At 32.9% G+C, this 12,772-nt stretch overlaps 2 protein-coding genes across 4 annotated transcripts; one reads left to right on the forward strand and one right to left on the reverse strand.

Moving 5' to 3' along the window:
• Positions 1 to 3,169: 3,169 nt before the first annotated feature.
• Positions 3,170 to 6,612, forward strand: LOC101217114 (zinc finger CCCH domain-containing protein 15 homolog). 3 transcript variants are annotated; one of them, XM_011656908.2, is made up of 3 exons: positions 3,170 to 3,409; positions 5,832 to 5,967; positions 6,223 to 6,612. In XM_011656908.2, exons 1-2 carry the CDS (start codon positions 3,302 to 3,304, stop codon positions 5,964 to 5,966), a joined length of 243 nt encoding a protein of 80 aa, XP_011655210.1. In that variant the 5' UTR covers positions 3,170 to 3,301; the 3' UTR covers position 5,967; positions 6,223 to 6,612. The 3 variants fall into 3 exon arrangements, with proteins under 3 accessions (XP_011655210.1, XP_011655211.1, XP_011655212.1); XM_011656909.2 differs by having other exon boundaries at positions 6,288 to 6,595; XM_011656910.2 differs by having other exon boundaries at positions 6,291 to 6,595.
• Positions 6,613 to 8,847: 2,235 nt separating this feature from the next.
• Positions 8,848 to 10,139, reverse strand: LOC101216875 (heavy metal-associated isoprenylated plant protein 24). Its single transcript, XM_004140267.3, has 2 exons — positions 9,584 to 10,139; positions 8,848 to 9,247 (listed from the first exon to the last, which is right to left on the reverse strand). Exons 1-2 carry the CDS (start codon positions 9,732 to 9,734, stop codon positions 8,952 to 8,954), a joined length of 447 nt encoding a protein of 148 aa, XP_004140315.1. The 5' UTR covers positions 9,735 to 10,139; the 3' UTR covers positions 8,848 to 8,951.
• Between the last annotated feature and the right edge of the window lie 2,633 nt (positions 10,140 to 12,772).

Consider the following 12,772-nt stretch of genomic DNA (forward strand, 5'->3'; position numbering starts at 1 on the left):
ATATTACCCAAGTATAAGTGAAGTGAGGTTTCCTGGTAAGTCCAAGGTCGAACACAAGGAATTTAAGATCCTAGTTATCTTATTTGCGTACTAATTCATGTGATATACTTTGTTTAGTATTTTTATGGACAATATATCAATTAACCTAGTTATTTACACTACCGTGCTTGGCAGTGCAAGGTGAGCATGGCAAGGGGAGATTGTAGAATATGAACTCACTATAGATATGACGATGAAGAAAAGTTTAATTCTCTACTAGCGATAATTTGTGCTTCAATGCTTCAGGTTGATAAAGCATCTATTAGCTAAGTATTAGGGTGAGCAACCTCTCAGCATTTTGTCTCATACTTACTTGCCTCTCTGGATGCAAATACACATAGTTAAGCCATTATTTTATATCAAATCACCTAATATGTAGTATTAGAAACTTATCATTTATTAAGGCGAGCAACCTCTCAGTGCTTTCACTGCACACATAGTTTCGTTTTGGTGATGTATGCTAAGGATGAGTTTGACAACAAGATCACTTTGCTGCAATCCTTTCGCCACTCGCTTAGTTAAATTTGGTTCTCATTTGTTAGGTGATTCCCATTAATACCATTGATCTTCTATCGAATGAGCAATGTCAAGATATTTACATTTAACTTGGCAAAACTTATAATACAACCATTATGATTCTCTAAGCATTGAAATACAGTTTATCACTAGTTATCTAACCAAATAGATGAACATAGAAAAGGTAAGAAATATGGGAGAATGGAATAAAGAATGTATTGCTTTAATAATAATAACGTCGAACCTTTTGACCATGATGTTTATCTTACAAAACAACCCAATAAAATGACACAAATGGAGTACACAAAAAATGTTGCACCGCAGAGTATAATTTCGCATACTCTCTTTTGGCTCTGATTTTTTCCTATTGGTGATGGAAAAGATGGAGGGGATGAATCTCTCTCTCCTTTTGTTCTAAGCTCTCACCTAAAACTCAAGGAAATGGAGAAGACAGATGATATAGGAACTTGCTCTCTGGCCAAAATTATACACACCAGTTTTGAAGTGATAAACTCTATTTAAAGGCGAGAACAGATGTTGACATGATGCCACACGCCATTAAAGTCTTTGAAAAGCTGCAGTGGCTTCGCGCAAACGTCCTTTCGTCCTTTCTTTGAATTTCCAGCCAATCATTTTTGTCTGCTAGTCCTTTAATCTCCTATCTTGTTTTGCTTTTCGTTAACAAGGTTGAACACGTCTCCTTGCATAAAAATGGTATCACCAAGCTTTACTCCATTTCACTTAAAATCTTGCGATAAGAACACTAAAGAGCAATGAAACCGGATAAGGTTCTTTTATATCGTTTATTTCACGACATAGCTAAGTCACCTAATTTTTTTCTTTGTTTTTTTTCATTTCTTATGCGATAAGGCTTCATTATTTTACTTAAAAGACTACAATAACTTGTATTTTCACAAGTTGTCATTATTTAATCTATTTTACTACGTGTTTTCTTCTTCTTTTATGCGTTAAGGTTTCACTATTCTACATAAAAGGCTACAAGACCCCACTACACTATAGAGTTAGTAAACATTGAAAATTACCAATGTATTGGTATTTCTAATTTCTCAAATTAAAATTGAGAATCAATCTCTATAAAATATTTCGCTGCATAAGGGCTTTATTCCCTCCAATTGGTATCAAAACCATCTTAATTTTTAATTAGAAATTTTCAAAATTTGCATTTGTTCAGTGGGATTATTGTATTGTGAATGTTGGTTTGCAATTAAATGTTTATAGTAAAAATGACCATAGATTCACTGTTTTAATGTAAAGGGCCTATGTTTTTTGTCATTTTATTTTGTTGATCTTGTAATTTGGAATTTGAATTTAGAAATTTGGATTCAAGGCGTTTTTCTAAAAAAAAAAAAGAAAAGTGATACCAAATTTGCCTAAAACAGATCATCAAAAGGCCAAATATTCATCCATTTATGACACTCTGCATAGACTTTGAGGGGGAAAAAATTCACGATGTGTCTGAAGGTCGAAAAAGGGGTGGCGTTAGTGTAATAGGCATAACTATTGTGATCAGCTCACATCCTACTTAAAAATTATTTTGGTTCCCATCCCAATCGCCTTCATATTGAAAAAGGAGACACTTTTCTGTCATTTGCAAATCTCATGATAGCATTTGTCGTTACCTAGTACAAGAAATTGAACATAAATCCAATACAAAATATGTCGTTATGTATCACTATGAACATTTGTCTCTCGTAGTGTATCGCTAGGTATCTCCATCGCTAAATATCGCTCTCACTAAGTATTGTTTCTTATCACTCTCGCTATATCATGCTCTCTCTTGTCTCGATGTGTCTATGTTTCATGATTGGTTTCGATCTCACTTCATGATCTCTCTCACTCTCACATTTCCCTTACATATAGTTTCTTTCGTTTTAGGCCTTTTTTCAGACACCACAACTATTACACAACCGTTAAAAAACGAAAGACCCTTGTGAAAGGTTGTGCTGTAAAAGCTCGTTCCATTCGAAAAAACACCGTCAACAAAGTATTCATCGTTCAAATGAAGTTCAATTTCGAAGAAAACACAACTGAATTGTTTGTTTAGGGTTTATGTTATTATTTATTTTCATTTAAGAGAGATTGTCAAATTGTTTGTAATCTGACAAATAATCACATCGGTTGTGCATTGTGAATGAGAGCAACACTAAACGCATAGCGAGAGCAACACTTATAATGAGGGAAAATTTTGTAATCTTCTATGCATATGACGTCAGGAGAGGCTCAATTGACGTTTAAAAAAAAAAGGATCATTTGACATTTTGGGTTAGATACAAACAACTTTACGATTAAAAGTACGAAAATTAAAATTAAAACAAGAGTTAGATGCCTAAACTATAAAATTAAGACAAGAGTTAAATATCTAAACTATAAAATTAAAACTTTAAAATGAAGTTTTAACCTATTAAATAAATAAATAGTCATTTAATAACAAAATGAACCAAAATATTTACAAAATATAGCAAAATTTTAAATTTTATCTATAATAAATATTGATAGACATTATAGACATTTGTAAAATGTACGGTTAGATTTTCCAATGTTTCGTAAATATTTCAAACATTTTCTAATTTTTTTTGAAATAAATAAACCTAAATTGCCTTTGGATATTTTTTTCAACTTGTTTTCGCTATTTTTTATCTATACTCTCTCGAATTCCCATTCGAATAGAACAACGATTTGTATAGGTTTTCTCTCAAATTCAAGAATTTGATATACGGTCAACAAAATGGGGGCAGAAGAAGCAGCTATGGAACAAGAGAAGAATCTCTCATCTCATAATCCAAGGACGGTTCCCATCACAGAGGCTCAATTCCTATCCTGGAAGCGCCGGAAGGTATTTTCCCTTCTTCTTCTTGTTCTTCATCAATCTCTCTCAGGCTCTAAATTTATTGTTTCTTTTGATTGCTGCTCTTTAATGTGTCATTACTCCGCTTGAATTCTTTAAGGTGCCGATCAATCGTATTTCCATGCCATAACCTGAAAAATTAGAGAATCTAGGGTTTCGTTGAATCACTTTTGGGAATTTGGAAACCTCTAGGATTCATTCAATTTTGAGAGGTAATTAGGAATAAATTCCTCTGTTCTTTGCAGAATAATGGGTCTAAATTTTGTCTAACCTCAATTCGGCTTAAGTTTTGGAAAGGAGAAAAACAAATTTAGAATAAACAACCAAACAGGCAACAAACTCGAAGAAACTACGATATCACATTACTAGACACAAACAAGGTACACCTCCAAACTTTATGCACTTAAAGGGTGCGCTAGTGTATTTTTGGTTGTGGCAAATATCTGATGAGAAAGAGACAATTCTCAATTCACTATCATTACAAGCTTATGCCTTATCAATAAAAAAGAGACTTCTGAAATGTCGACCACATCATCATTTTGGAGCTTAACAATCTCAAAACAGTGAGATTCAGCTAGGATATATTAGGTGAGGAAAAGGAATTAGGCGATGAGAAACTATCGTGTGGGTTGGTTTGACCTAGTGGTAAAAATGGAAATAGTCTCAATAACTCTCAATAACTAACTAAAAGGACATGAGTTCAATCCATGATAGCCACCTACCTAAATTAATTTCTTATGAATTTTGTTGACACCCAAATGTTGTAGGGTAAGGTGAATTGTCGGTGAGATTACTCGAAGTGCATGTAAGCTGACTCAACAGTTACAAATATCAGAAAAAGAAAAGAAATGTTTGAATGTATAAAATTACAGAGATAATCCTAGCCTTCTGTCCTTCTGTGAGGGACTAGGATTATTTTGTTTTGTTTTCATTTATTTTTATTAAGAAACCAGCTTTAGGGCCCATAAAAAAAGATAACAACTATTAACGGAGCAAAGTAGAAGTGAAGAAAAAATTTATAATAGAACAAGATTACTAGAGATTGGGTCTACAGTCTCAACTATTAAGAATAAAAAAATGAGGATAGTTATATTGAAATTTGCTGCATTCTAAATCTCTTCCCAAGATTCTTTTTGACTGCTGAAAGGTTCTCTTGATTCTCTCAAGCCATAAATTTCACAATGTAATGAAGAATCTCGCATCCCACGGCCAGATAATAAATATTTTTCGTACTGAAAGGAGGAATTTACCAATACCCCTACAACATCTGGGAGGAACAGTGACTCCAAACTTATTCAAGAAATTTCTCCATAGTGTCAAATATCAATCAATGCAAAGCAGCAACTTCAAAACAGATGAATAATTTCCTCTGTAGATCTTTTTCACACATCATATCCCACACGCCACTCTCAATGGGACATAAAACCATGGATGTAGATCTTTGAATGAAGTTACAATGTTTAACCTTCCCAAAGAAACCGATAAAGCAAAGAACCTAACCTTTGGATTTTTCCAAATTATGGTGAAGAAAGAGGAGACAAGGATTGGATTCAGACACCTAATGGGCAACAAGAGAATTCCTAGAGAACACTCTGTTAGATATCTGGATTTAGATAGGGCTAAGGGTAGTTAGTTATATAGGCAGTTAGATGGTTATAAATAGAAAGTTGGGGAGGGAAGAAAGGCACGAAGAATTTGGTGAAGATAATGGACTGCAACATTCCTTGAAAGGAAGGAAGGGTAGAGGGTTAGAGTTCTTTTACTTGTTTGTTCTTTTATATTGTAATTTATGTTTGAGATATCAATAAAATGGAAACACTATATCAGCGTTTTATCACACTCCTGAAGGATCAAGAGTCCATTTGAAGTTTGACATAGGCACATCCCTTGTAGCAGAAAGGAGATTGGCCTAATATGAGATTCATGATCATTAGTAGTCTTCCAAAATGAAAAGTCATGATCTAGGATGGTCGATGTAGAAGAACTGTAATTGAGAGGATTAAGACAGAACTGACAAGCACCTCATTTCCAAGTCAAAATAAAGAGTTAGGTAAGAATAACTTGGGAAGAACTATTAGCGTTCCTAAAGTCCACCGAGAATCAAACATGAGTTCCATTTTCCATGGAAATTTTAATGAAATTGTTAAAGAAGATCAGTGAAATTCTACTAGAAAATACCTACTATATGTAAGTGGCTATCTTTGAATTTGGTGGCTATTAACGTTCTAAATCACATGTTTCAACAATTGATAGACCACATGAACTGCAGGTTCATTTTTGTTCGAGTTAACTAACCACTAAAACAAACCTAAGCCATTCCACCAGTCTTTTAAGAGTGATTTGTGTCAGTAGAGTTAATGAGTAGTTGATGTTTGACATCCTATTCCTAACCATTTTCTCTTATTTGCAGGATGCTGAGGCATCTGCTAAAAGAGAGGAAACAGCAAGGAAACGTGCGGAAGATATTGCCTTAGGAGCGGTGCAAATGAATGGGCGAGAGCTTTTCTTGCACCAACCATGGGTGTTTGATAATTCTCAATATTGAGGTTGGTGTGGTTTAAGATTGAAAAATTGTAGTGCTACTTTTTGTTCTCTAGAGAAATTGGCTTTGTACTTTAAAATGCTACCTTGCATTGTCATCGTTCATATAAATTAGTTCATCCGTTCAAAATCATCTTCTCATTGCTATGGTAATACACGAGTCTATTTAGGTTTCATGGCATGGTAAAAACTGTACAAAATGATGAATCCAATTTAAGTGCTGATTTGTTCTTTGCTGTTGACCTAAAATGTCTTTACAGGATTCATTTGTGTTGTACCGTCTATAACCCTCATGTAAACAAAATGGTATGTTTTCTTTCTAAAGTAGGTCCTACAGGGCATCAAAATCAAGTTGTATCCATGGTTTTAGCAGCTACGATATTTATCGCCATGTAAATTCAGTCCCCAATCCCAAATTATCTTATGAAGTTATGATGCATGGTTAATGGAATCAAATATTAAGAGACCTCTGTGGATTGGTGCCACTGACTCTAAGGTCCTTGCAAAGAATAAAGGACTTGGAGGAAATTGACAAAAATTAAATTGTAGTGGCCATCAATCTATTGTTGGGATTGCGTTTGTAAATTGAAACAAACTATTCAATAATTTAGGTGTTATTTATTTTCTAATAAATAAAGTGTTATTATTTACGTAACTCAAATTCAATCAACAAAGATCCTTCAATCAACAAAGATCCAATTCCAATTATTTAACGTCTTTTGAACAATAACATAAAAGTGAATTGTGTTTAAGGAAATAACATATATGTAGATAAGGTTGAGTGACTTATTTTAATAACATTATGGATGTGACTTGCTTTGTAATTGTTACAAACACTGTAATTCAAATCGTTCATGATGTAAACATGCGAGTGGGGATGTGATAAAGTGAGATTGTATAAGAGTGAATCATGAAATATATAATCTTTTGTTGTAACATCGTTGGCTGAAGTGATTAATATTTGAAACAATGACGCTATGTAACTCGATTCAAATCTTAAGTAGTTATGAACTCTTACTCATGATGATCGTTCTTTAATTTGTATGAGTAAAATGACACAAGGTGTCGGCAAAAGCAACGTCGGAACAAAGGTCAATCTCTGACACATAAAAATACGCATTGGTTGAGACAAGTATTTCCGACGCCGTAGTTCAAGATGTCGGGAGAAGATAAATAAATATTTAATTATCTCATTTTTTCGAACGCATCTTTGCCCGGCATCGGGAAAAGTTTAATCATTCCCTATGTCATAAGTAAAATGTCTGAACGCAGCTTGTCCCTCCTTTATCCTTAAAAAAAACGTCTGTTTTGACCTTCAAATTGGGTTACACAATGTTTTTCATCAAAGTTTCAGTTTTTTGAATTTTGAAACTAACACCTTAAAGTTCTATAGTTCTAATTTTTGTATATTCTTTCTTCTATATGTATAGGAACAATACAAGAACATACATAATTAGGTGTAGCGGTACCCATTAATCAACAATGATGAATTTCTTTATTTCTAGCATAGTTTATGGAGTAGAAATTGCCCCCTTAAAGTAGTTGCCCCCAGACTTTTTGCTGTTTCTCAAATTCAAAATACTACCATCAAAGAAAAGCTTGGAATGAGACCAATGATGATTAGAACTTCAAACCGAGAAGGCCCCATTTCCCAGAGAGAACAAAATCTATGGAACTTCATAAAAGACTCTCTCCCTACTCCTAATGATAACAGAGGTTCTGATACTCCTATTTGGAAGAACAATAGAAACAATATTTTTTCAGTTGCCTTTGTCAAAGAAATGTTGAAGACTTCCAACAATGAAAATATTGATATGGTGCTTACCCAAAAAATGAAAAGTATTTACGTGGACTTTATCTCAACATGGCATCTTCACTGTGATAAGCCGCAAAGACTACTGAAAAATCACTGCCTTAGTCCTAGCTAGTGTATCCTCTATCAAAAGGATAATGAAAATGCTGATCACCTCTTCATTCATTGTAACTTTATAAAATATTTTTGGAAGAAAATTGAAGAATATGTTGGTTGGAAGAACACAAATTTAAGTTTCCATAGTCTTTGCAAGAACCTTTCCTCTGTCAACACAAAAAACAAGAAAGGTATTATCTTTTTCAACATGGGTGTGGCTACTATTTGGACTATATGGTTGCAGAGAAATTAAATAACAGATTATTCAACAACAAATTTGCGAGCACTACAAATATTTGAGAAAACATATGCAGCTTCACCAGCTCATGGTCATCTATAAACAAAATGTTCTCGGATTACTCTCCCACTGTCATTACTCTAAATTGTAATGCTTTCACATAACTTGTTTTTTCTCTCATTGTGTTTTCGGCTTGCCTCCCACCCTTCTTTTTTCTTATTATCACGTAACTTTCGCTTCAACGAATGAATCTTGTGAGGAACGATGAGGATGCTAAAAGAATGCTCACCTAATATGACTTCTGGATCTATCCTTCTCAAAAAAATAATTTATGTATGAAACTCATGTAACTTTAACATTAACCCACTTAACTCACGTTATCTTTTAATTTTTTACAACCCTCGTGAATATAATCAATTCCTAATTAAAGCATGTTGAATATTCAACATAGCAATGAACATTATTTCATTCCGTATCATCTATCATAAGGGATAAGGTTTGAGGTTTGGTTTAAATACATTGGTTCCTGTAATTGCTCATTTAAAGAGTCATTTTTGTCCCTTCAATTTTTATTTTATTTCCATTAATTTGAAGGAGACTCACTAGTTCTAGAGGTACAAAATCTAAAATAAACAAATATGGAAAAATACAAAAACCTAGAATGAACTAAAGATAAAAATTCAGGGACTAAATGAACATTTTGTACCATGACCAAAATGAACAAAAAAAAACTAAAAGTAATGAACAAAATACCAAAGACATATTATAGGTTAGGGCAGTATATGTAAAAGTGTAGAGTATTAGTTTTTAGAATGAAGGGAAAACAAATAGGTAGTTATGAATTACATGATAGAACAAGCGTAGGGATTATCATCACTAAACATTCGAACATAGTTTTCATTGACAAGAGTCTCAGTAATGGTGGCTGTGTTTGGAACACTCCTAACCATATTTGGAGGAGCCTTCTTGTCATAAGAGGCTGATATATATGGATATGGCTCCAATGAAACTGGAACATAAGGCCACATCTCCACCTTTTTCTTTGTTGCTTGTGCTGCCTTCAACACCTTCTTTGGCTCTATGTAACCTGTTACTGTCACCTTCATTTGCTTCACATCCACATCCACTTTCTTCGCGCCTGCAAAACCAAGCCATCGTCATTTTGAACTATATGATTTGTACTGTGTCAATAAATTAAGGAGCGCGCTTTTTCCAAAGAAGAGCTCTCGTCCGCAATTCAACTACTTTTGTAATAACGGAAAGATTGTATCGGGATAATTGCAGCTTAAGATGCACTTACTCATCAATCTACAAGGAGTTGTATGTGGATTATGACGCACAAAAACAAGTACAAGTAACAATCAAAAAGCCAAGCAAAAAATGAAACAAAAGAGAATTTGAGAGAGTAGGAGAGTAGTAACTTTTATTTAGTTTATAATTTGAAATTACTACCAAACTCAAAAGTTTTACGTACCCTTAACACGAGACATGATTTGCTTCATCTTGCGGCCGCAGCCCTCGCAGTCCATACGAACCTTTAAGGATACTGTTTGCATCTGCTTCTTCTTCTTCCTGTGTTTGTTAACCAAATTGGAGAAGTACTCCCAAGTGCCTTCAACTCCCATTTTGATTAACTTCCCTTTTTCTATAAGTTTCTAAATGAGTACTTTCACAAGATGTGCTCTACCTGGCCGGAAGTGTTGTTATAAGATTATATAAATGGGATATTGGGAAGATTGCCGATGGAAAAAAAATGGAAAAACCAATGGCTTTCTTGAACAAATTCAAGATTTCTGTAATTCTTTAGAACCTGAACTCCTTATAAACACTTAATATGGAGGGACTCAGTTGAAAAGATAATGAGAGTTTGACTCCAAAGTTGTACTTTTCTTTCTATGGAAAATTGGTTTTTTCACAAAATGGCTGAATACTTCATGTATAAGAAAAGGTGAAAGTGAAGAACAAAGTTAAAACTAAAAAGCTTGAGAGGCAATGCCCTCACTGATGGTGACAATTTCAAAGCCTTATAGAACATTTTGATGATTCATATTCATATCTATCCATATATCTCTGCAAGAATATGCATATGTATATGTATGGTTATTGGAGTGATATGGATAAAAAATTGATCAAGTTTCAATGATTAACATCCACGTGGATAATTTTTCAATCCAACGGTAGATGCGGAGCCACATGGCAATCAAAATATTCAAAAGGAACTGGTGAAGGTAGTTGCCTGGTTATGAATGTTGAATGAATTGTTTGTTATTTTGTCCTATACATATATCTCTATCGTGTAGCTAAATATTAATGCTATCTCCATAACGAAAAAATACATTTATCTAAATTACTAATGCAATCTGTAATTCCAAATAGGTTAAGTTACAAGTTCAGTATATAAACTTTTTAAGTTTATGTCGAACTACCTTGGTTATTTTAAATCTCCTAATTGTTACCATATTTACTGTTTTCTAATCATCCACTCTTTCCTTATTTGTTGAAGTATTTAATATCCACTACTATAATTTATAGTAATTAAAATACATTGCATGCATAGACAATTATAATATAATCTACAAACTATTGCATTAATAACTCGATGCTCCAAGCAGGGATCTAATGGTTTGAAATTAAACATGGTACATGTTTTCAAATTTCAAACTAAATTTACAACTACCATATGAGAGTTTCCTGTCTTTGGTTTTATGTTAACAGACAGTTATCCAGTTGTAGAATTAATGCATAGAAGATAGAGCAGTGATTTGGGCGGTGGGAATTTAGGAAAGGGATTGTAGAAAAGATAATTTAAAAGAAAAAAGAAGTATATATATGAAAAGGAATATACAAAAGTATACCCAAATAAATGACTAGTTGTAGTTGTAGCTACTTTGCAAGGTGGCAACAATTTGGAATATTGGTTCCAAAACTTTCGTTATCATTATTCTTCCCTTGATTTCTGGTATTAGATTTTCTCTGTTGCTGCTGATCTTAATTAATGTGATAACAAAGGTTTTTCCTTTTTCATACCTTGTCTTTGCATAATAATAAATTTTTGAATGGTTTAGATCAATTACCAATGTGGTGGTATATATGTATATTAATTAGATATATGCATATGGATGGCCAACATAATAGTCCCCACATACATTGTTTCATTACTAAAAATTATTGAGCATCCGGAGGCTTCTTCTATAATCTATAGCCCTAATATATATATATATATATATGTTGGTGGTTTCAAATATCACTCATATACTCTTTAGATTAAGTTCTATTTCCTTTTTTAGATAATCTTGAGCCTCAACCTCACATCAAATATTTGTACCTTTTAACATATAGGTCCAAAGAGAGATTCTAGAGACAAATCGACATGAAAACCCTAAAATCTTGGGGGAAAGTTGAAACATACCCTTCCATAAGTATTAAATAGATTTTGTTTTAATTCAATAACTCACAAGTGAGAGTGAAAGATAATCGATTTCTTTTGTATTGAGTTATAGTTGAATTGATAATACTAAATAAAACTTATAAACTTTTAAAGAGTTACATTCAAATATAGCAAAGTGAACAAAAATATGTACAAAATATTGTATAATATCTAAGATGTCTTTATCTTGATCATAATAGTTGATCATAATAGTCTATCTAGATCTACCATAGTTCATAATAGATAAATTATACTATTTTGCTATATTTATAAATATAGTTCTATCACTTAAAATAATCTTGAGAGCGTGATTAAGAAGAGGGGGACTTCAATTTCATGAACTCATTAGTAACTACCAAAAGTTCTACAATTGAATAGAAGTTGTTACTCTTATTAAATATGTGTGGTACACTCGTTAAATATAAGACAAAAATAATAAATTTTGAGATTGAAATATTTCAAAATATATAGGGTTATTCACTTGTAAATCCTTTCTTCCATATAAATTAGAGATGTATATGTTTACATGAATAGTCATCGCAACGTTCCTATCCTTTCGTTGTAGAAAAATAGCATCCGATCATGTTTGTATTGCATCATATCCACATTATGTGTAGTATAGTTTATTGCCTAACAAACCAACACTTTAGAATATCCAAGATTTGAAATATTGATCTTGATAAGGTAATAATTAGAGGTTACAGACATAAAGACAAAGACAAAATTAAGAAGGAATAAGGAATGGGACAAAGCCAATCACAGTATATAATTAGGAGGGAAAAAACACCGACTCTAAATAATTAAATTAGGCTTAATTAATATGATTAGACATGACCAAAGAGAAATAAGAAAAAAAGAAAAACTAAAAACTATGTGTGAATCAAAATGCATTTGTAGACACTGCCAAATGTTCCCAAACACAAATCCAAGGCTTATGAAATGACTTATTCAGAACAGAACCACTCAACTTTTTAGCACTTTGAATTGTTGAGGGACACACACTATTGTTTTGAAGAGTAATTGTTCAAGTGACACTCAGCCTCATCTCACCTTCATCCATCACTATCTCATAATAAAACTTGGAGTTTCAATTCCTTTTGAGGAAAAAGAAGAAAAGAAAGTGAAATAAATCAATATATTTCTCTTTCAAATTAAATTCACCCAATATTCAGAGTGCCTTTCTCACAATTTGTTGGATTCTCTCTATGGGTAAAAGGTTAACCTTTTTTTTATTCT

This window comes from Cucumis sativus, chromosome 5 (assembly GCF_000004075.3).
Source record: "Cucumis sativus cultivar 9930 chromosome 5, Cucumber_9930_V3, whole genome shotgun sequence".
In the NCBI taxonomy this organism is placed as follows: Eukaryota; Viridiplantae; Streptophyta; class Magnoliopsida; order Cucurbitales; family Cucurbitaceae; genus Cucumis; species Cucumis sativus.

Coding starts and splice junctions, on each gene's coding strand:
- LOC101217114 (XM_011656908.2), top strand. CDS start 3,302: ATGGGGGCAGAAGAAGCAGCTATGGAACAAGAGAAGAATCTCTCATCT. Junction 3,410..5,831: donor TATCCTGGAAGCGCCGGAAG/GTATTTTCCCTT, acceptor TCTTATTTGCAG/GATGCTGAGGCATCTGCTAA.
- LOC101216875 (XM_004140267.3), bottom strand. CDS start 9,734: ATGGGAGTTGAAGGCACTTGGGAGTACTTCTCCAATTTGGTTAACAAA. Junction 9,248..9,583: donor AATCATGTCTCGTGTTAAGG/GTACGTAAAACT, acceptor TTGGTTTTGCAG/GCGCGAAGAAAGTGGATGTG.